The sequence below is a fragment of the Loxodonta africana genome, chromosome 1, assembly GCF_030014295.1.
Source record: "Loxodonta africana isolate mLoxAfr1 chromosome 1, mLoxAfr1.hap2, whole genome shotgun sequence".
NCBI lineage: Eukaryota > Metazoa > Chordata > Mammalia > Proboscidea > Elephantidae > Loxodonta > Loxodonta africana.
This window is the reverse complement of record NC_087342.1, coordinates 86,602,281-86,627,245: the sequence shown is the minus strand read 5'-3', so window position 1 is coordinate 86,627,245 and position 24,965 is coordinate 86,602,281. Positions and strand designations below refer to the sequence as shown.

The following is a 24,965-nucleotide window of genomic DNA, read 5'->3' as shown; positions in this document are numbered from 1 at the left end:
CAATGCTAAGCTTTACTCTGGCTACCTGTATATTCTTCTGCCTTTTGGTGATATTCTGTTCCCTAAAGTCAATTAAGTTAAATCCAAATATCACAAATACTGTAAAACCTGTGAAAGCTGGAACCTGTGTAAGGTAGAAACCTGTCAGAGAAGGAAAACTAAAATATTTTCCACTAACAGAGAGCAACAGAAAGTGGCAAGACTGCAGCCTGTCAAAGGCAGAAAGCTTACGAGCCCTGGAACAACAAGGCAGTCCCATCGAATTCCGGCTTTCACAGGTTTCACTGTATAACATTTATTTCTCTCCGAATCCAATGACTGTCAGTTCCTGACAAAACGTTCTCTGTTCTTTCTGTGGGAGGTCTGCAGCTTGCATTGTTTTGTTTGAAATGTCATCAACCAGAAATTAAAACTATGTTTGCTCTGAAAAGAGCAGATGAATGAAGGGATTTGACTAGTAATGTTCTGGCCTCTATCTGACCATTATCATAACCTGATAACCTGAGGTCATGTTATTGGATACCGATTTAAAAAAAAAAAAACTTTTGCCTTCAAGTCAATTCTGACTCATAGCAACCCTATAGGACAGAATGGAACAGCCCCATAGGGTTTTCAAGGAGCAAAACCAAAAAAACCCAAACCCACTGCCATCCAGTCAATTCTGACTCATAGCGACCCTGGTGGCATAGTGGTTAAGTGCTACGGCTGCTAGCCAAGAGGTCGGCAGTTCAAATCAACCAGGTTTTCCTTGGAAACTTTATGGGGCAGTTCTACTCCGTCCTATAGCGTCGCTATGAGCTATGAATTCAAGGAGCAGTTGGTGGATTTGAAGTGCTGACCTTTAGACAAGCAGCCAAGCTTTTAACCACTGTGCCAGCAGGGCTCCACGTGATCACATAGTGTCTGGCAAAACCCAACATTGTTGACTTCTTGGGCAAATCAAAATCTTTCATCGATTTCATATATATTATATTGAATCTACATCCAGGCCTTGAACTTTCATATTTCTACAAGGTTTTAGTCCATCCTGTAGAAACCATACCAAATATCCTCAACTATGTATTTAAAGACCAAAACCCAACCTTTTGCTGTGGAGTCGATTTCGACTCATAGTGACCCTATAGGACAGAGCAGAACTGCCCCATGGGGTTTTCAAGGAGCGGCAGGTGAATGTGAACAGCCATCCATTTGATTAGCAGCCAAACACTTAACCACTGTGCCACCAGGGCTCCCATCCATGTGTGTTAAACTGCCTGTTTTAGGCTCTGCCTCACATTTAATCCTTTTGAAATTTAGTTCATTCTGACTTAAGCATGCAGCAATTGTCATTGAATTCACAGATTTGATCTTCATTGCCATTAGTACCCGCGTTTCTAAAATAACTAATTTTTGCCTTTAAAATTTTTTTAATTAAAAAAAAATAGCTTTTTCCAAGATAACTCTTCTACAATCAATATGTTTTAGTGGTGATTAAACAGTTCACTAAACAACTATCCAACTAACCAGCAAAGAAGGTGTAGCAGTAATTTACGTTATATGTAATAAAAATGTTTCTTGACTTGTTCACTTTATTCACCAGTATTTTCATAGTGATTCATTTGATACACTATTATACATTGAATATTATACACTTAGTATAGTGTCTAACATACAGGAAACATAATAAATGTTAATATTTGTTATTATGTAATCACTTTTTCTAAAATTTTTAACAGTAGTTACATTTTAAATAAAGTGGTCATTAAACACTATACAGATGATTACTTGTTACTTTCTACAGTTTCCCCCTTAGGACTTAATATTCAGCTAAATATAAATATAACCCAGGAGAAACTGTCTTATTACCTAGATCATCAGGAACAGGGCAATCCAGGTATTTCTAGTCTTCCAAAATAAAGGGCATATCAATTTCCTATTAAATAATTAATTTAGAACAACTTACAGCAATTTTATGAAAGAGATACTGGGAGATTGAGTGAATTGCTCTACTCTTTTTTTTTTGTCAGAAAAGGAAAGAATTCCTGATTACAATAATGTTCAGACCTGAAATCTGCTTTGGATGTCTCTGTACATTGTCACACTTTAATCTGCCATCTTCCACAACCACTCTTTCTTAAGACATCACCTATGTCACATACCTGGAATCATAATATTTCAAGGGAAAAAAAGTGGATGGTTATAGCTTCTGGTGAGGCACTCCCTGATTTTCTCTGCATCCTCTCCTTACAGCCAACCTTCAGAAGATACAAATCTGCCCCATCCTCACCTCTAAGGCTGTGCACTTGAAACCCTTTGTTGTAGTCAGGAACCATGGCTGATCACAGGAAGATTGTGTGTCTCATGAGAGAACATCACATCCCCCCCACAATGCCCTCAGCTCCACATACAAAAAAACAGAAGTATACAAGGTAGTGCTAATTACATGATGATGTATTTGAAGCTTCCTTCTTCCCGAAAAATAATGGAATGTGACTATATTTCAATTATCCTCCTTGTTCTGAACACTTATCTTGCTCCTCTTATCCCCCTGGAGACATCTGTCTTCTTCTCATTGGAAAATGTAAGGAAGCAGTTTGATTCTGCCTCTCAGGAATTGCCATGGACAGGTCTGTCCCTAACTATTCGTAGGTAAATGCTAACATTTAGGAAGGAAAAGAAGTAAAAGTGAAATGTCAGATAAATCAACAGTTAGATATAATGAATGATCTGTATTTCTGGAAACTGTTTTTATGTAATGTGTACACAGTACAATATGAGTTCAAGTGAAATGTATTATTGCAACAATTCTTTGATTACTGTGAACTGCTAATATAAAATATTCAAATTTTAATTTTTGTCTGTATCAACAAGAATAGTTATCAAAAATAGGTATAAAAATTTTATGTCATATATTAATGCAGTCACTATTTCTACTAATATTATAACAAATTAAAATTTACATATCTTAATAGTCTCTATTTACACAAGTTTCACAAAGAAACTACTTATTTCTATTAAAAGTAAACATAAGAAAATGTAAAACCAAAGGCATAAATTAGGATAGTAAAACAACAGAGCAAGGTACTGAATGCTTATTATTTAAAAGGTATAAGAAAAGGGGGCAAGGTACTGAACATCTATTATTTAAATGATATAAAGACACAGCAGGAAAAGAAAAGCATCGTTCAGACAGAACATACCTCTGATTCCAGTCTTCTTAAATGAAACAAACATGAATGTCCTTTTTGGAATTCCACATAAAAAAAATTATTATCCTTACCTTATATACTCTGGTTTATACTTTTTGGTTTTAGTGCTTCTGAATTAGAACCTTATTGTTCGGATATGACTAAAATGTAGTTCTTACATTTATAATTCTCTGAATTAGATATAGAGCCAGGACTGTTTTGATCAGATTTATGGGGATTGGACCAGATAATTAGTTATCTTCTTCAACATTCTCTACCTCCTTAGTAAGAAAATACTGATTTTATTTAGTGTGGCAAGTGCACTCAACTAAATAACATATTTCTCAGCTTCCCTTGCAGCTAGGTGCATCCTAAACCAATTCTAACCAATGAGATGTAGATTGAAGTAGGATGGGATATCCAGAAGATCTCCTTAAGTGAAGAGGAATAGCTTATTTGGACCCTTCTCCAGCCACCCAGTTACCCTGGAATTCAATATGATGATAGAACATCTAGCTTACGGTTTTCACAGAAAGGACAAATGTTAAAGCCAAGGGATATTGGAGCAGAAGGACAGAAGCAGCCTAGATTCCTGACAAATTTGTAGATATTAGCATTCTATATATAAGAAATATAAACTTCCATTTTAAAAAGGCATTGGTATTTGGGAAATTTCCATTATATGCCCCAGAACCTAATCTTTACAGAATCAGGAGTAACCTCTCAAGCATGTGGCTCAATTACATTGAGAAAGCTGTTGGGATTAGGCACACTTTCTATCCTTGACACAGAAGTTGCCTCTATTCATCCATCAGCACCAAAGAGCAAACATGTTATTAAGGTTTTCTATGACAAGTACATAAAATATATCATCCTTGCTCAAGGGCTAATGCAGAGGCATTCATCTATTTAAGTATAGGTATAAGTCAATGCAACTATTAGTTGATACTACTAAATAATTAACCTAAGGACTGAGAGAATGCCAAGGAAAGGGGTCAGTAGCAAATTGAATTATTAAGGCAATTTTTGTTGAATGGAGAGAGAATTGAAAGTCCCAGGATAAGAGAGAAAAATAAAGGCAAGTTTTGATCAATTTTAGTTAACCAAAGAGAATATTTATACTATTAATTGATTATTTCATCTGTTATTTTTGGTCATGTTGTTGTGTGCTATTGAGACAATTCTGACTCATAGTCATATATAAAATTAAAGATCAAACATTTTTATATTGGAACTTATAGTTTGGATTTTGTTGTTGTTAGGTGCTGTCGAGTTGGTTCTGACTCATAGTGACCCTATGTACAACAGAACGATATACTGTCTGGTCCTGCACCATCCACATAATCTTTACCAAGCACAATGTCCTTCTCCAGGGGCTGGTCCCTCCTGATAACATGTTCAAAGTATGTCAGATGAAGTCTCACCATCCTCCCTTCTAAGGAGCATTCTGGCAGTACTTCTTCTAAGACAGATTTGTTCATTCTTCTGGCAGTCCATGGTATATTCAATATTCTTTGCCTACATCATAATTCAAAAGCATCAATTTTTTTTATCTTCCTTATTCATTGTCCTGCTTTCACATGCATATGAGGTGATTGAAAATACCATGGCTTGTGTCACGTGCACCGTAGACCTCAAAATAACATCACAGCTTGGATAGCATTCCTTATACAAATTGGCTAAATTCAGGGTCTTAGACCCCTCTTGATATGTTGCCGTGCTAGGCTTTTAATAAGATATTGTTAACCAAGAATTTTGTTTTGAATACGCAAAAAGACTGGATAGCAAATTGAACTGTTGGACTGATTGTCAGTAGAGAAAAAAGTAAAAACAAAAGTTTAAAGTAAAAGGAAAGAAGAGAAAAAAATAAAATCTAAATCCAAATGGAATTTCATTGTCATGATCAAGGATACTGAACCAAAGGTTTTGAAAGAACCCTTCATATCTCCAGTGTCAAATGTCTTTTTATTGATTCATGGTGTCTTGAAAGGAAGATGTGTTCTTTCAGAAGTCACCTGTTTTGGGAAATCCTTTTAGTAAGCCTCAGTGTCAGATTTCCATTGGGTTTAGGTATCCAGATTGTAGGATCTTAAATATGTTTATAATTGGATGTTTTTGTCCACGTGTCTCGGAACTTAAGAACCATATTTGTATGCATAGAAACAAAAATGTATTAGTAGTTACCAAGGGCCAGAGGGAGGGGAAAATGGGGAGTGTTAAGAAGCACTGAATTTTTGTTTGGGGTAATGAAAACTTTTGGAAAATGGATAGTGATTTTGGTTGCACAACACAGTGAATGTGATGAATGTCACTGAATCAATCACTTAAAAATAGTTAAAATGGCAAATATTTTGCTATATATATTTTACCACAATAATTTTTTAATTAAAAAACAAATTAAAGAAGAACCATATTTGTAAATAATAGTACCTGAAATTGTCTTTTCCAGTGTGATTTCGAAGCTGAATTTTGTTTAAAAATTCAGTTGACCATAGATGTGTGGGTTTATTTCTGGACTCCCAATTCTATGCAATCTGTCTATTGTTTTACCACTATACTCCTGTTTTAATTACTGCTGTAGCTGTCTAATATGTTTTAAAATCAGGAAGTGTGAGTCCTCCTACTTTGTTTCTCTCTTTCAACATTGCTTCAGCTTACCAGGGCCTCTTGCTAGTCCATATAAAATTGAGGATTGGTTTTTCCATTTCTTTAAAGAAAGCTGTTGGAATTTTGATGAGGATTGCATTGAATCTATAGATTTTGGTACTATTGGCATCTTAACAGTACTAAGTCTTCTAATCCATGAACACAAAACATCTTTCCATTTTTTAATTTCTTCTTTAATTTCTTTCAGTTTTGTCTTATAATTTTCATTGTATGTCTTTCATATCCCTGAATGAATTCATTCCTAGGTATTTTATTTTCTTAGATGCTTTCGTAAATGGGCCTGTTTCCCTAATTTCCCTTTCATATTTCTTATTGCTGGTGTATGGAATCCCAGCTGATTTTTGTTTGTTCAGCTTGAAATTGGGAATAAGACAAGGGTGTCTGCCCCCATCACTTCTATTCAATATTGTATTTGAAGTCCTAGCCAGAGCAATAAGACAAGAAAAAGAAATAAAAGGTATCCAGGTTGGAAAAGCAGTAAAATTATATCTCTTTGTGGATGATATAAGCCTGTGTATAGAAAACCTCAATCTGAAAAAATCTTCCAGGGCTAACAGGGGAATTCAGCAAAGTACAAGGTTGAATTCCGTTCGCTAGTATTTTGTTGAGGATATTTGCATCTATATTCATAAGTAATATTGGCCCTTTGTTTTCTTTTCTTGGGGTGTCTTTGGTTTGCTTCATAGAATAAATTAGGAAGTATTTCTCCTTCTCTTTTAGAAGTTTAAACAAGATCAATATCAATTCTTCTCTAAATGTTTGGTAGAATTTCCCAGTGAAGCAACATGGTTTAGGACTTTTTTGTTGGGAGGTTTTTGATCACTGATTCAACCTCTTCACTTTTTATGGGTCTCTTAAGATTTTCTATTTCTTCTGGAGTCAGTTTGGGTAGGTTATGTGCTTCTAAGAAATTTTCCATTTTATCTAGATCATCCAGTTTGTTGCCATACCATAGTTCATAATATTCTGTCATAATTCTTTTTATTTCTATTGGGTCAATTGTAGTTTCTCCTCTTTCATTTCCTATTTTGTTTATTTGCTTCTTTTCTGTCTTTTAAAAGAACCAACTTCTGGCTTTGTTGATTCTCTATTGTCTTTCTGGTTTTGATTTCATTGATTTCAGCTCTGATTTTTGTTATTAGTTTTATTCTGGTAGATTTAGGCTTAGGTTGCTCTTCTCTTACTAGTTCTTCAAGTTGTAGAGTTAGGCGGTTTATTTCAGACCTTCTTTTTTTATGTAGGCATTTATCATAATAAGTTTTCCTCTGAGTACAGCCTTTCTGTATCCCATAAATTTTGGTATGTTGTGTTTTCATTTTCATTTGACTCTAAGAAATTTATGATTTCTCTCTTGACCCACTGGTAGTTCATAGTACGTTGTTTAATTTCCATATGTTTGTGTATTTTATGGGTTTTTTTTTTTTTTTTTCCTTCCTGTTGTTGATTTCTAGCTTCACTCCATTGTGGTCAGAGAAAATATTTTGTTTGATTTCAATCCCTTTGAATTTATTGAGGCTTCCTTTGTAAGCTAACCATTGTAAGACTGAGGTTATACATTTTTGGCAAAAATACCAGAGAAGTGATTTTCTGTCTTCTCAGTGTATCATAGCAGAGGGTATATGACATCAATATAACAGTGATCACTTTGTTAAGAAGGTATCTTTAGAGTGTCAAATATTTAATTTTTTTTCTTTATAACTTAGGGTAGGTGCTTTGAGGCTATGAAATAAGTGGTAGTCATCATCCTTGTTGTTATAGTGGGCGCTGAGAAAAATGTGAACCAAAGACTCTTTGAAATGAAATAACACAGAGTATGAGGATCAAAGTTAGTAAAGAATTTTTAACTATCACCAATAATTCAGAAATATTTAATACAGAAAATAAGTGTAAGTTAATAAATGATGATATAGACAAGTAAAATATTAAACATTAAAATGTTCTGAAATGTTCATTTTGGGTGTTTTTATGTTCAACTGTTTTCAAAACACTGTGATTTGGTAGTATAATCTATTATGAGAAATAACTCTAAATGTGATTAGTGGAAAGAAAATGGCTAAAATAAAATAAATCAAATATTTGCAATGGCTGTTCTTTGGTTGTACAAATATAAAAAAAAATTAATCATTATGATTTATGCATTTTATAAATTTCTCTGAAAATACGTATTATTTTTGTTTTAAGGAAAAATTGTCCACAATTGGATTTTTTGCTGTTTGTATCACACATAAACTACATGTTTATTGTAGAAACTTTAGAAGCAGAGATATCATGATAACATGACTGCCTAGAGAAGCTACTGTTAACACTTCATTTTGAGCCTATCAAACTTATTTATAAACTTCTTATAAAAATAAAAATGGTTCATACTCTACAAGTCATTTTTAACTTGCCTTGATACATGATAAATTGTTCATACTTTTCTATGTTAATAAAAAATACTTACAAATTATCATCTCTAATGCCTATATATAATTCTCGTCTATTATTGTAGCATAATTGCTAACCAGTCAGTTACTTTTGAATGTTTGTTTCCATTGTTAATATTATACATGCGTGTAAATAGAATTCTAAAAGTATCAATATTTAAATGAATGAATTGAACAGTTTGTGGTAAAGTAGGGATATTAGGCAAAACGCATGCCTTGGTCATTAGTGAGTATCACTACTATTACCTGATGGAAATATTCTAACTAGAAATACTCTGAAAGCTGAAAGACTGAATCATTTTCTTTTATGATAACCTTAAGTTATATCATGGTAGCAGTCACAGTACTCCACTGTTTGTCACATTATAACTGTTGTATGTATAGTTAATAATGCCTCACAGATCAAGAGTTAACATAGTATCTCCCTGAGGACCAGATGGTCAAATCCAAGGCAATGCCTTTATAGGTTCCTATCCAGTTGCCATCAACTTGATTCCAACTCAGATTGAACCCATGTGTGTCAGAGTAGAACTACGCTCCAAGGAGATTTCTATGGCTGATTTTTCCAAAGTGGATCTCCAGGCCTTTCTTCCACGGTGCCTCTGGGTGGACTTGAACCTCCACCCTTTCAGTTAGAAGCTGAATGTGTCAGCCATTTTTACCACCCAGGGACTCCTTATAGGTACCTAGAGTTACTGAATTGTCTAGCAATCATATTCATTTCTTTAAGAGCAAGTCTTTGAATGATCTCCAGATATATTGAGTTGGGATTCCTTTGTCCATATACAATACTTTTTAATCATGTAAAATCTTGAAAATGTTTATGTAATTATTTTAGTTCAGTTTTCTTCTTCCATCCTTGAATATTGATATTATTTCTCTTCCTTCTTAAAATAGTTTGTCAGGGATTGAATTTCGTCCCTCTCCAAAATATCTGTCAACTTTGCTAGGCCATGATTCTCACTATTGTGTTTGTCCACCATTTTGTCATCTGATGTTATTTTCCTATGTGTTATAAACCTATTTCTATGATGCTAATGATGGGGTTATCAGCTGTTATGTTAATGAGCCAGGACTCACTCTACAAGATTAAGTTGGATTTTGAGTCAATCTCTTTTGAGATATAAAAGACAGAAGCAAGTAGAGAGACATGGGGACCTTATACCGTCAAGAAACAAGAGTCAGGAAAATAGTGTTCCCTTTGGACCTGGGGTCCCTGCGCTGAGAAACTCCTTAACAGTGGAAGATTGATGACAAGGACCTTCTCCCAGAGCTGACAGAGAGAGAAAGCCTTCGCCTGGATGTGGAGCCCTGACTTTGGACTTCTAGAGTCCTAGACTATGCAAGAATAAACTGCTATTTGTTAAAGCCATCCACTTGTGGTATTTCTGTTATAGCAGCACTAGATGACTAAGATACACTTTCACCATAGGAACTCTTGATGAAATTTTCCCATATTTTTATTTTTCCTTTAATATTCTGTAACAAGTACTTCTGAAACAGAAACATAAGAGTTTGCTTTTTTTTTTTTTTTTGGCATGTTTGTTTTTATGGGTACCATACTCACAAAAAGGCATCTTTGCCTCCAACTAATATACCGATAACACCCATTCCAATGCCATCGAGTCAATTCTGACTCACAGCCTCCCTATAGCACAGAGTAGAATTGCTCCACAGGGTTTCCAAACAGCAGCTGGAGGATTTGAGTGGCTGCACTTTTGTTTAGCAGCTGAATGCTTAACCACTGCACCACCATGTCTTCACCAATACCTAAAAGCTGAACAAATCATTGAAGCCTTTTGTTATTCAAAGATAATAATGCACTTCACGCAGTTATTAAGGAATTAAAAGTCTTGTGGGAAAGATATATGTGGAAACATTCCCTCTCGTGGCTAAGGGAGAAGCCATATGGGCCCTTCAGTGGTGAGAAAATGTCTGAGTGTTGAGTTAGAATTTGCCAGCCTTCTGAGATATAACTTGGCAATTTATACTCTGCACCTAGACAAAAATATTTTGGAAAACCTGACTAGTGTTGAACTCATCTTTTAAAATTTTCCAGTTTCCAACTTCCTTTCAGAATTTAATGATCAGGACTTTACTTGTGAGTACAGAGATGTCTCCAAAATTACAATTACTGTTATTAAAGAAGCTCCTTCCCAGGCAGGTAGAAGAGTGCACATTATTTTGTTAATTTGTTTACTCTTGGGTTGTGTGTGCACACTTTACAAAGAGCAAATTTGCACAGTTCTCACATACCTACCCATGAGTCAAAACTTTTTTCTTCCCAGAATTCTCCAGAGGGCTGCCTTGACTTCCTTGTTCCGTAAACTGTAGATGATGGGGTTGAGCGTGGATGTCACCACTGTATAGAAAAGGGATAGGATTTTGTCCATTCCTGGTGAATGGCTAGTTTTGGGTCTAAGGTAGGTGACTGATGCTGAGCCATAGAATAGTGTTACTACCAATAGGTGGGAAGAACAGGTGGAAAGAGCTTTATGGCGGCCTTCAGGTGATGACATGACCCGCACAGCACCTAAAATTCTGCCGTAGGAAACAACGATCAGTAAAAATGGGCTGGAAATGCAAAGGATGGCCACAACAAAAACTGCAGCCTCATTATGGGATGTATCCCCACAAGCAAGTGCCAGGATGGGAGGGAGATCACAGAAGAAGTGGTCTATCTCACAGGGACCACAGAAGTCCAAGGAGAAAATATAGTTGGTCTGCCCCAGGCTGACCATGCATCCCACCCCCCAAGAAACCATTGCCAAATGGGCACACACCCCACGACTCATTCGTACTGGATAGTGGAGTGGGGAGCATATGGCCATATAGCGGTCAAAAGCCATGGCTGCCAAAAGGCAGCATTCACTGATACCAAATAATGTAAAGAAAAACATCTGTGTGGCACAGCCCTCCCAGGAGATCCCTCGAGCCTCACTCACAAGACTCTGCAGCATCTTGGGTATGACAGAACAGGTGTAGCCAACCTCCAAGAGGGACAAGTTGGCCAGGAAAAAGTACATAGGAGTGTGGAGGACTGGGCTGGTCCAGATAGCAAGGGCTATGAGAGCATTTCCTGTTAATGATGCTAAGAACATGAGTAAGATGAAGGTAAACAGGAGGAAACACTCTTCAGTGACCTCAGAGAATTTGGCAAATGCAAAGCATTTGACAGATATGCCATTACCCTGCCACAAGGAGCAGTTGAGGTTCATGAACTGGAAAAGAGAAAGGGAAATTCATTAGAACAATACCTTCGGATCAGGTGGCAAATTGTTATATTATTTTTAAAGAGCTCTGGTAAGTCAGAAAGGCAATAAAGTCCTTACCTAAAAAAAAAAAAAAGTAAAATTCAAAAGTTCTGAAATGATACTCACCCTCATACAGTTTCAAACCCCATATCTCAGCACATGTGTCCAAAATATACTTAGTTGCCCAAGCATAAAATCAAAAAAAGATTTCAGGCTAATTTTCTCTTCATCCCCTCCTCTAATCAACCTTGAAATACTATGAAATAAATGTCTTCTGATATCTCTCATATCTATCCATGTCTCCCCGTTTCTGTTGACACTGACTTTACTTTCTTCTTCACTCCTTCATTCAACAGGTGTTTATTGAGCACAGGCTATTTGGCAGTTACTGCTTTCTGTCCTGGAATTCAGCAACGAAAAAAATCAACTTCTCTTCCCACGTGGAGCTTATATTTAATGAAGGAAGGCAGAAATTAAATAATTATTTAATAAATACATAATTGGCACAATTCACAGAATTAAAACCAGGGCATGTGCTGGAAACTGACCAGTTTAGGTTGAGTGGTCCAAGAGGGCTCTTAACGGTGAGAACCATGAGCTGAGATGTAAATGAAAAAGAGGGGCAGCCATGTGAAGTCTGCATTATAGCCACTCATACCATATCTATAGTGAACTACTGAGAAAATTTCATCACTGTAACTAATTTCTTTACATTCAGTATTTCTCATCTGTCCTCCTTTCTCTATCAGAGTGTTCTTTATTGAAAGAAAATTATGATTGTAAAGTTCATATTTCTTAATGTGATTCATAAAAAAATCTCTGAATGAGGTCACCAATTATGGATAGAACCTTTTATCTCATCTCTTGCCCAAACTGATCTCATATTACAGTCATATCAAATTACTTGCATCTTTTACAAGAGAAAGATTAATCCAAAGGAATAATGGACCAAAACTACCAGAGCCTCCACCAGACTGAGTCTGGTACAACTAGATGGTACCCGGCTACCACTACTTACTGCTCTGACAAGAATCACAATAGAGGGTCCTGAACAGAGACGGAGAAAAACGTAGAACAAAATTCTAATTCACAAAAAAAAGGCCAGACTTACTGGCCTGACAGAGAGTAGGGAAACCCAAGAGTACGGCCCCCAGACACCCTTTTAGCCCAGTAACAATGTCACTTCTAAGGTTCACCCTTCAGCGAAAGATTAGAGAGGCCCATAAAACAAAATGAGACTAAAGGGTCATACCAACCCATGGGAAAGGACTAGAAGACAGGCGGGGACAGGAAAGCTGGTGATAGGGAACCCAAGGTTGAGAAGGAAGACCGTTGTCATGTCGAGGGGTTGTTAACCAATGTCATAAAACAATATGTGTAAAAAAAAAAACTGTTTAATGAGAAACTAGTTTGTAAAAAATAATTCAAACTTCACTTCTGTAGAATAAGTGCTTCTCTAGTTGACTCTATTATATGCCTATTATAATAGGCAATTATATTAAATTAATATAATGAATTAATATGTTTAATAAAAAACATAGACTAGGGCATCTATGTACTTTGCCAGCTTGAAGCAGATAGCTGAGGAAAGTTATCTGATTTGGAAATCCATCCAAAATGATCTAAATGTACAAAAAAAAAGAGGGAGGAGGTGAGGGACTTGAATCACCTGAAAGAAATTTAAACTTAACTAGAGCTATTTTAGGTAAAAACTACACACTATGAATAAAAAGTTTAATCAGTTAAAAAAAAATTATATCTTTTAGTATATGCCTTGCTTACACATATTTCCTTTTCTTCGTGGTCATTTGCCCACGGGGGCTTGAAATTTGCTCCCCTGATTGTCCACCTAGTAAACTGCATATCTGTGTTTAAGCTCAAGCATAGTTTTGTCTGCTCTTTGGAAACCCTTCCTGATTCTGGCCCTTCCTGCCCTGGTGCTAGTCAGTTACATACCCTGTCCACTGTGTTCTTGTCATTGCTATGGGAGTCCCTCAGTGGTGTAAACGGTTAAGTACTTGGATACTGACTGAAAATTTGGTGTTTCAAACTCACTCAGAGGTGCCTTGAAAGAAAGGCCTGGTGACTGGCTTATGAAAGATTACAGCCTTGAAAACCTATGGAGCGCAGCTCTACTCTGCAACACTTGGAGTGGTCATGAGTCTGAAATAGGCATGATGGCAATTTTTTTTTTTTTTTTTGGTCACTGCCCAGATACCACTTATGCTATTCTGATACCAATTACTTTCTCACTTCTTTCTGGGAGTATCTCAGACCCAGGATGCAGGAATAATATTACATCCACCACCCTTAGCAGTTAATAAGGTCTTATGTAATGAGAAAAAAAAGTTCTAATGTTAAGATTTACTCGTGTTACCTATATATTTTCCTTTTAGTGACATTCTATATTCTGAAGTCAATTAAATTAAATCCAATCCCCCTCAAATATTACAAATACAGTAAAACCTATGAAATCTGAAACTATATAAGGTGGAAAGCTTTCAGAGAAAGGAAAACTAAAACATTTTCCACTAATAGCGATAGAAAGTGGTAAGATTGCAGCCTGTCAAAGGCAGAAAACTTCCAAGCCCTGGAAAAACAAGGTGGCCCTGTCAAGTTCTGGCTCTCATAGGTTTCATGTGTAACATTTATTTTTCTTCCAATCCAATGATTGGCAATTCCTGACAAAAGATTCCCTGTTCTTTCTGTGGGAGTACTGCAGTTCGCATTGTTCTATTTGAAATGTCATCAGCCAGAAGTTAAAACTATGTTTGCTCTGAAAAGAACACAGGAATGAGGAGGTTTGACTTCCTATATTCTGGACTCTATCTGTCCATTAGCATAACCTGATAACTTGAGGTCACGTTATTAGACACCAGTTAAAGAAACCATTGCCATTAAGTCAATTCGGACCCTATAGGATGGAGTAGAACTGCCCCATAAGGTTTCCAAGGAACAGCTGGTGGATTCAAACTGCTGGCAGCCAAGCTCTTAACCACTGTGCAACTAGGGATCCATGTTACCAGGTAGTGTCTGGCAAAACCCAACATTGTTGCCTCCTTGGGCAAACTGTCAATCAAAATCTTTTATCATTTTCGTATATGTTACCTTAAATTTATATCCAGGTCTTAAACTTTTATATTTGTACAAGGTTTTAATCCATCTTGTAGAAAGTATGTTGCATGTCCTCATCCACTTATTTAGCAGTGTTAAATTACCTGTTTTTAGGCTCTGCCCACCATGTAATCCCTTGGAAACTTAGAAGATTCTGATTTAACCATGCAGCAAAAAATTGGCATGCAATTCACAGATTTGATCTTCATTGCCACCAGCACCCATGTTTCTACAATAACTAATTTCTACCTTTAAAAAAATTTTAATTGAAAAAAATAACTTCTTCCAAGATAACAATTCTTTAGTCAATACATTTTGGTGCGATTAAACAGTTCACTGAAAAATTATCCCACAACTAGCAGCAAAGAAGGCATAGTGGCAATTTATGTTATATATAAGAAAGGGGACTCAGAATAGATGAAGTGATGAAGGAGAAACTGGTAGAAATGGGATATATAACTCCTTCTCTGACTTTCATTGTTTATATTACATTAACTATACATTTGAAGTGAGCATATGTAAAGCAAAAGTATGCTTTTTGAGAATCCAAATTATTATGAATAAACAAAAGCACGAGGTGCATTCATCAAAATATATGTACAGAATGTACATGTTTTATATACACACACACACACACCTGTACACCCAAGACAGACACAGGCCATCGTACGCAGGCTAAATAACATAGTAGTTAAGAATTTCTGGAGATTTCTTTGTTCAAATTCAAGCACAGTCATCTAATTGCTGGATCAAATTTAACATTTATTTATCTGTTAAATCTTTTCTTCACTTTGTCTGTTTATGAAAGAAGTGAAAATAGTACCTTCTCGTGGTTTCTATGAGGATTATGTGAGCCAATTCTCACAAGCACTTGGAAAGTGACTAAGTACTCAACAAGTGTTAGATATGGCAGTGCCCTTATACGTGTGTGAGGATCCCTGGTGGCGCAGTGGTTGAGTGGCTGACTGCTAATCAAAATGTTGGCAGTTTGACCTCACCAGTTGCCCTATGGAAGAAACAGGTGGCTGTGTGTTTCAGTAAAAATTACAGCCTTGGAAACCCTATGGAGCAGTTATACTCTGTCCTAAAAGGTGGCTATGAGTTGGAATTGATTTAAAGGGAATGAGTTTGGTTTTATAAATGTGTACACATACGTGTACATGTATTGTCACAATAAATTTATACTCATATATATATAACCTCTTCAGGAATTTTACATCATAATCCCCAATCAGTCTTCTTATTCATCATCTTTATCGCATTTTATATTTTTCTACTCATCTGCTAACATGGAGAGAGGAAAAGCCAAAAGAACAGACATATACACACATTACTTAGACACATTCATTCATAAAAATGCTATCTGAATATTTTGTCCAGGGTAAAGACAGTTGCATGTTACAGATAATTTTAATCTACTAATTTGACAATTAACTGAGCTATGCAAAAGTCCCAAAAAGTTACGAATGGAGAATAGTGGGCTGATTCAAGACATGATTAGATATGAAATAGCAGTTCTGTATGAACCTCAATACATATGGCTATCAGAAAAATTTCTTACACATTGAGAAGTCTATTAGAATGCTTTCACACTTATGTTAAAGCACTTAACAAATTTTTCTGGTATTGTAATTCATTTTATATTTGTATTTCCCATGTAGCAACACTATTCAGTTAAGGCTGAGGCAACCAAAGACAATGGCTTACTTATCTTTTTTTATTACCCAAAAGATGTTTTTAAATACCCTGACTCAGTAATGGCTTACTCTGTTGCATAGAAAGCTCTGGATGTGGAGAGGCTGTCATTCCACCTGTCAAATTAACAAATATGCATTTTACTTATTATATCTTCCTGTCTTTGGGAGGTACTACCATATCTTTAAAGATACGGATGGGGTAATGGAAGACCAAACCCAGAAAAAAGAGAATATCTGTCCCTTTCCTAACTAGTGACATCATGAATATCCTTGTCTCACATTTAAACTGTAGAAGAAAAATGTAAATGTCTATGTTGAGGTCAGGGGTCAGGGGATACTGGGGAATGGGAGGGAGTTACTGGTGAATGGCTAGCTGCACAAAAACCATAGGAGTGAAAAACATTAATCTCATGATAAGTACGTTTTAAAACCTCACAGAACTCAGGAGCAACAAGTGAAAGATAGGATAGTGAAGGTCTGTGAATGCTTCTAAATATTTAAAATGAAGAAGAATGGTAGTCTGTCTGGAAATACCAAATCTTGTAAAAAGAAATTTATAAGACTCACTAGAGTGGAAAACACAAACAAATGTAATGAAATTCTCTTCCTCTCTGTCACTTGGACTATCACTGAACCATGTAAAGCTTTTTGTTGTTGTTGTTCTTTAATTATGTTTTCTATTGTTTTTAGTATTCCCTCACCTGTTGGGCCTTAGTTTGGGGAGCTTGATATCCATGTAGTAAAAGTCAGCTTTATGTACATACTATGAGTGTTTATTTTCATCACTGCCCATGGAAAGACAGTAAGATGCTCAAGGCAGTTATCAAGGGTCTGCAGAAAGGAGAGTGCTGCTGTCTCTCACCTGATACATATTCTGGACTTAGGCTTTCTGATCCATCATTTCCTTGTAAAGAAAGAATAATGAAGCTTTTCTTATCTTGCTTTTTTTTTGAATCACAAATGCAAACACTGTACAGGAAAACCATGAATAAAAAGTAAGGAATGACCGTTAATATTTAGTTCAGGAGAGGCAAAACCTCCTGCCCTTTTAAACCTTCACATGAATAAGCTCATAGAACACTGCGTGGAATATTCCCTGTTGTTATCAATCTATATAATAAGCTATGTTAAAAGCCAGTAATCAAGCCACTCTAATAGGCACTGTGATATAACCTGAAGTGACAGAAGTTTCATGCCCCATGATTAATTATCATATCTTATAGATTCCTAGTCAATGTTATAAAACATTAAGTGGCCACTTAACACTGGCAAAGTTCTGAAAGTTTAAATATTGAGATGGACTTTCAGTCATAGGTAGATGTGAGAAAAAAACAGAGAAGGGAAGTAAAATAGATTTAATAGCTTGATGGCTTGACTTCACACACCACCTTACTCAACCACAAGATCTAAGACCAGCACACTCTATATGGTTCTGCTTTGGAAATAATCCAACACAAGTGATTCATTTTGGGAGCTCCTCGTTAGACATGTTCCTTGACTGATTCACTTCCTTATTTATCTGTATACTCACAGCGAGACATTTCTTTATTTCCTATCAGCCAAGGATAACATGCGATGTGCTATTAGACATTGAATATTAAACACTTAGTACAATGCCTAACACACAAGAAACAAGATAAATGTTAATATGTATTACATAGTCATTATCTCTAAAATTTTTTTTTTAATTTTATTGTGCTTTAAGTGAAAGTAAAAAAAATATGAAACGCTTCACAAATTTGCGTCTCATCCTTGTGCTGGGGCCATGCTAATTTTCTCTGTATCGTTCCAATTTTAGTATATGTGGTGCCAAACCAAGCACTAAAATATTTTAATAGTAGATATACTTTAAGTAAATTGGTCATCAAAACGTATAGAGATGATTACCCATTACTTTCCACAAATTCTCCCATACCAAAACCAAACCAACCCCTTTGCCATCAGGTAGATTCCCACCTACAGCAACTCTCTTTGAGAAGAACTGACCCACAGGATTTGCAAGGAGCGGCTGGTGGATTTGAACTGCCAGACTTTTGGTTAGTATAACTTTCCACAATTTCCCCCCGTAGGACCTAATATTCAGCTAAATGGTACCTTAACACAACCCAGAAGAAACAGTCTTATCACCTAAATCATCATGTACAGGGCAGTCTAGGTATTTATAGTCCTTCAAAAATAAATTACCTATGAAATAATTAATTTAGAACAACTTACAGCAATGTTATGAAAGAGATATAGGGAGGTTGAGTAAATTGCCATACTCTCTGGAGAAGGAGATAATAACTGATTAAAATAATGATCAGAACTGAAATCTGTTTTGGATATTGCTGTCCCTTGTCACACTTTAATCTGCCATCTTCTACAACCGCTTTTTTCTTAAGACATCAGCTTTGTCGTATACCTTGAACCATGACATCTGAGGGGAAAAAAGTGAATGGTTATAGCTTCTGGTGAGGCACCCCCTGGTTTTCTCTATAACCTCCTCTTTTACTGAACATTCAGAAGGTACAAATCTGCCCCATCCTTACCTCTAAGACTGTGCACTTGAAACCCTTTGTTGTAGTCAGAGACCATGGATGACCACAGGTAGAGTATATATCTCATGGGAGAGCATCTCATCCCTCCCTGGAATGCCCTCAGCTCCACACACAAAAAAAGAAGTATACAAGCCTGTGCTGATTATGTGATGATATATTTCAGCCTTTCTTCTTCCTGAAAAACAGTGGGATGTGACTAAGTTATATTTTAATTATCCCTCTTGTTCTGAACCCTTATCATGCCCCTCCTACCCCCCCCTCTCCAGAGACTTATATTTTCTTCTCATTGGAGAATGTCAGGAAGCAGTTTGATTCTGTCCCTCAGGAATTGTCATGGACAGGTCTGTCCCTAAGCCTTTGTAGGTAAATACTAACATTTTAGGAAGGAAAATAATAAAGGTGAAATAGCAGATTAGTCAACAATTAAATATAATGAATGATCTGTATTTCACAGACTATGTACACAGTACCAGATGAAGTCAACTGAAATGTATTATTACAACAAATTCTCTGACCACTCTAAATTGCTAATATAAAATATTCAAATTTTAATTTTTGCCTGAATCAACCAGAATGGTTATCAAAAATACCTATAAAAATTTTGTCACACTATATTGATGAGGTCAATATTTCTCCTAATATTATAACCAATTAAAATTGTTAAATCCTAATACTCTCCTAGTTACACATGAGTTTCACAAAGTACCTACTTGTTTCTATCAAAAGTAAGCATGAGAAAATGGAAAGCCAAGATATATATTTGGGTAGTGAAAGAATAAAGCAAGGTACTGAATGCTTATTATTTAAAAGATATAAAGAAAAGGTGGCAAGGTACTGAACATCTATTATTTAAATGATACAAAGACAAAGCAGGAAAAAGTAAGGAAGATAAAAGCATCATTCAGACAGAAAACACCTTTGATTGCAGTGACACAGAAGTTACCTCTCCCCATCCATCAGCACCAAGGAGCAAACATGCTTTCCAGGCTTTCAACAGATACATAAAATATATCGTCTTTGCTCAAAGACTATTGAGGAGGTATTCATCTAAGTATGGATATAAGTTAACGCAAGTATTAGTTGGTACACTATTAAATAATTAACCTAAAAACCAAGAGAAAGCTAAGGAAAATGGTCAGTAGCAAACTGAATTAAGAAGGAAAATTTTTGTTGAAAGGACAGAGGAATGAAAGTCTCTGGATAAGAGAGGAAAATAAAGGCAAGTTTTGATCAACTTCAGCTAACCAAGTAGGATATTATATTATTAATTGATTATTTCATCTGTTATTTGGGTCACGTTGTTTTTGTGTGTCATCGAGTCAATTCTGACTCATAATCAGATATAAATTAAAGATCAAATATTTTTATATTGGAACTTATACTTTGGATGTTGCTGTTGTTATGTGCCGTTGAGTCGGTCCCAACTCATAGTGACCCTTTGTATTCCGTATACAACAGAATGAAACACTGCCCCGTCCTGCATCATCCTCACAATCCTTGCTAGTTTGAGCCCATTGTTTGTAGCTACTGTGTCAGTCCATCTTGTCAAGGGTCTTCCTCTTTTTCACTGACTTTCTCCTTATCAAGCATGATGTCCTTCTCCAGAGACTGGTTTCTCCTAATAACATGTCCAAAGAATGTGGAATGAAGTTTTGCCATCCTTCCTTCTAAGGAATATTCTGTCTCTACTTCTTTCAAAACAGATTTGTTAATTTATGTGGCAGTCCATTGTATATTCAATATTCTTTGGTAACACAATTATTCAAAGGTGTCAATTCTTCTTCGGTCTTCCCTATTCATTGTCCAGCTTTTGCACACATAGGAGGCAATTGAAAAAACCATGACTTGGTCAGGTGCACCTTAGACTTCAAAGTGACATCATGGTTTGGATAGAACTCCTTAAACAAATCAGTGAAATTCAATGTCATGGACCCCTCTTGTTATGTTTCTATGCTGGGCTTTTAATAAGGCACTATTAACCAAGAATTTTGTTTTGAATACTTGAAAAGGCTGAATAACAAATTTAATTGTTGAACCAATTGTCAGCGTAGAAAAAAAAGTATAACATAAGAGGAAAGAAATAAGAGAAGAAGAAAGAAAAAAAAATAAAACCTAAATCCAAATAGAAGTTCGTCATCGTGATCAAGGACACTGAACCAAAGGTTTTGAGAGAAACCTACATATCACGAATGTCAGATGTCATTTTATTAATCCCTGGAGTCTGAAAGGAAGCTGTGTTCTCTCAGAAGTCACCTGTATGGGAAAGCCTTTTTAGTGAGCCTCAATGTCAGATTTCCACTGAGATTAGATATCCAGATGGTAGGATCCTAAATGTGTTTATAATTGGAAACATGTGTTGATGTGTCTGGGAACTTAAGAACATATTTGTATGCAGAGACAAAGTGTACTAGTAGTTACCAAGGGCCAGAGAGTAAGTGGGGAGTTATTAAGAGGCACTGAACTTCTGTTTGGTGTGATGGAAAACTTTTGGAAAATGGGTAGTGATTTTCTTGTACAACTTGGTGTATGTGGTGTCACTGAATTGTTCACTTAAAAATGGTTTCAGTGGCAAACATTCTGTTATATATATTTTACCACAATAATTTTTTAAATTGAAAAATGAATAAAAAAAAAAACGTATTTGTAAATAATAGTACCTGAAATTATCTTTTCCAGTGTGGTTTCAAGGCTGATTTTTGCTTTAAAATTCCTTAGTATATTTAGTCTCTCAGTTCAATATCATGTAGAGATATATCAGGTGATGTTCTTATTGAATCAGTAGTTTGCATCTGTTATGAATATTAACACTTACATAATCTTAGTTATCTGAGAATATCTGGCAAGATTAGAATGTACCAAGACGGAATCTGGGAGAGGAGAATCAGGACAAATCTCATGGATCTTTCAGTAACAATTTTATAGGTTGAAAGTTTATGAGGATTTAAATGCACACATCACATCATCATAACCATGAGGCCTGGAACAAAACCGCAGACCAGAGAAGTCTAAGATCTCTTGGAAAGTTAGACAATTTTGATTTTAAGACATCATTAGCTAATATCATCTTTTTCGAGCTTTGAGGATATGTTTCTTTTTAACGAAAGTCTTTCCTTTAGTGTATTTTAAAGTATTTTACTTAGAAACTAGGTTTTTTGTTATTATAAAGTATTGAAGTTTTTCTTGGGTAGGAAAAATCCATAAGCTTTTAAACAAGTAAAATTTATTTTTAAATGTTTGAATCACTCCAGAGAGGGGGGTTTGATATTTGCTGTAGCTCTACCATTTTTTTCAGTTTAAGCTAATTGCAGATAAAATGAGGTTAATAACTCATTGACTGAACTGGATAAGAATATTCCACCAATATTTTTATATCGTTTGGTGGTGGTTTCACGAGTAAAAAGTCTAGAGATGATTCTGAGCAGCTCCAAGCTGCATGTGACACTTTGAGATAGTGTTAAGCTTTTCTTTTTGGGAGAAAAGTTTGTTGAATTTAAATAAATTATTTCTAGTTTGAAACCAGATTAAACACTGTCATTAAAGGATTAATGGAAGAAAGAGTATTAAGACTGCTGTTTATAAAACAGCCAGGGTATTTAATTTACTATAAAACCAAACCCTTCGCCATTAAGTTAATTCCAACTCATGGTGACCCCATGTGTTACAGAGTAGAACGCCTCCATAGGATTTTCTTGCTTGTAAACTTTATGGAAGCAGATTGCCAGGCCTTTCTTCCACTGCACTGCTGAGTGGGTTTGAACTGTCAACCTTTAAGATACTAGTCAAGCGCAAACTATTTGTACCATCCGGAGACCTTGATTTAGTACAGGCTTTAAAATTTTTTTTTTTAATATTAATAACAAAGTTTTCTTTTACAGTTGGACTGTCACCAATAAGCTTTGTTTTAAAATTTTTAATCAAGGCCTCTGAAGAAAACAAAAAAACTCCCTTATATTCATAGTATTCACAGCATGTAGAAATCATGAATAAGCTCTAAAGCACTTGTACTATCGTATGAATACTAGCTCTTAAGCTTCTAGCAAGGTAACCTCAGAGCTTTTGTGTAGAATGAGCTATTAGTGACACAAAATATTTAGAAGTTAGATCATAGTTGTGAAATACATACCTTAATGATCAGAATTATCATCAAGTTTGGACATCAGTCAAATTAGCAGTTGTCAAGTTTAGAGCTATTAGACAGTTATAAGATTTGTCTTTATTATGTAAGAAAGACAAAAATATAGGTATTTTAGGTGCTAATATACTAATACCAAACAAATGTAATTATTTTAGCATTCTTTATTTTATAACATGAGGGGTATAATCTTTGTGGTTGCTTGATGGCCATCTAGGAAGCCTCAGAAATAATTTAAATATAAAAGACATTTAACATTTTTGACAAAGAAAACATGTTATTACATTAAGATATGAGACTAAGTGTCTAAAGAGAAGAAAATGCTTACAATCTTATTCGGGAGTGAAAATGCTTAACATAAACACAATAACAAGTAACAGTGACAAATGAGGTGAAAAGATTTTAAATGAATACAGTAACAATTGATTTTGTTTAAATGATTTCAATTATTTTAAAGGCACAAAATATAAACAGTCAACTTTTTAAAACTCTGAATGTTTTATCACTTGCAGAAAGAAGCCCTAGTTGTTAAGCACTAGGCTGCTAACCGAAAGATTGGAGGTTCAAGCCCACTAGCCACTCAGGGAGAAAGATGGGCAGTCCAGTTCTGTAAAGATTTATAGCCTTGTAAGTTGTTAAAGATTTCATTTTACTGGCATCCACACTCAAAGCTCATGGAAGCAGTAGTCAAGAAATAAAATGAGGACAATGCATTGCATTGGGCAAATCTGCTGTAAAAGATCTCTTTAAAGTGTCAAAAAGCAAAGATGTGAGGTGGAGCCAAGATGACTGACTAGGTAGAAGCTACCTCGGATCCCTCTTGCAACAAAGACTCAGAAAAACAAGTAAATCGATCACATACATGACAATCTATGAACTCTGACCATCAAACACAGATCTAAAGAGTTGACCTGAGTGACAGAGACTGAGAACGAACAATCCTGGGGAAGCAGTGACTGTTTTCGGAGCCTGGAGCCAGCGTTCCAGTCAGGAAACCTTGGCGCCGGGCTTTGGACTGGGCGCAGGGGAGCTGAGCACAGCATCCTGAGATGGCGCAAACACAAGGCGCAGCCCTAGCCCTCTGAAGTGACCTCGGGGGAAGCCAAGCCAGTGCACGCTCACAGAAGGAGCAGTCACTGGAAGGCAGTAACTGATTTTGGAGCCGGGAGTGCGGCGTCCCTGCTGGGGAAACTTGGCGCTGGGCTTTGGACTGGGAGTGGAGGAACTAACACGGCTTCCGGGACAGCACAAGCACAGAACGCAGGCCTGACCCTTGGGGAAAATCTCTACCCAGCCAGCGCACACAGTCGACACGCCCCTCAGGAATCTCAGATAAAACAGTCATCCCAAGCAATATAAGTAACTTTGTCTATATTCCGGGGTGCTACTCTCTCCTATTAATCTGAACCCTCCCCTCCCCTTCCCAGGTGGTTTCGTTAACATTGGAATTTCCTGAGCCAGAGAGTGAACTACACTGTGGTTTTTCTTTCTTTCTTTCTTTCTTTTTTTTTTTGGTCTTTTCCTAACCCATAATCCTGGCCTGAGAGAAAAGCAGCTACAAAAAACCCAGGGACCAAAAATCCTTCCCTAATTGGACTAAAAACACAGAACCATCTCCAGCAAAGCATTTGTGATCCACAGTCTTGGGCTTTCATCCCTACAGGGAACAAGGTGGCTATTAAATGAAAAGGCATTTCTGATAGGGATCTGAATGTAACTGTTTTAGCGGATTACTGGAAAGACAAGTTTCCCAGGTCTGATATCTCTGCTTATTCAACAGAGCCCTCACTGATCCACAACAGGGAACTGAGGGCTGAAGCTCCCCCCAGACCACTTAGCCTCCTGCTTTAGGGGTGTGAGGAGGGTGACACCTACCAATCTGTAGAGGTACTTGCAGTGGGGGCCTAAGGTACAGCTGCAGAGCCCACCCACCAAAGTGCTTTAGGAATAGAGACACACCTAACTCACTGG

General features: G+C 36.2%; 1 protein-coding gene and 1 non-coding gene across 2 annotated transcripts; both read right to left on the bottom strand.

The window, feature by feature from the left end:
• Positions 1–10,527: 10,527 nt before the first annotated feature.
• Positions 10,528–11,498, bottom strand: LOC100661779 (olfactory receptor 10A4-like). The gene has a single exon (XM_003421818.3). It carries the CDS (start codon positions 11,476–11,478, stop codon positions 10,528–10,530), a length of 951 nt encoding a protein of 316 aa, XP_003421866.2. The 5' UTR covers positions 11,479–11,498.
• A 6,542-nt stretch (positions 11,499–18,040) lies between these two features.
• Positions 18,041–18,147, bottom strand: LOC111748497 (U6 spliceosomal RNA). The gene has a single exon (XR_002784211.2). It is a non-coding gene; the product is annotated as a U6 spliceosomal RNA (small nuclear RNA).
• Positions 18,148–24,965: the final 6,818 nt, after the last annotated feature.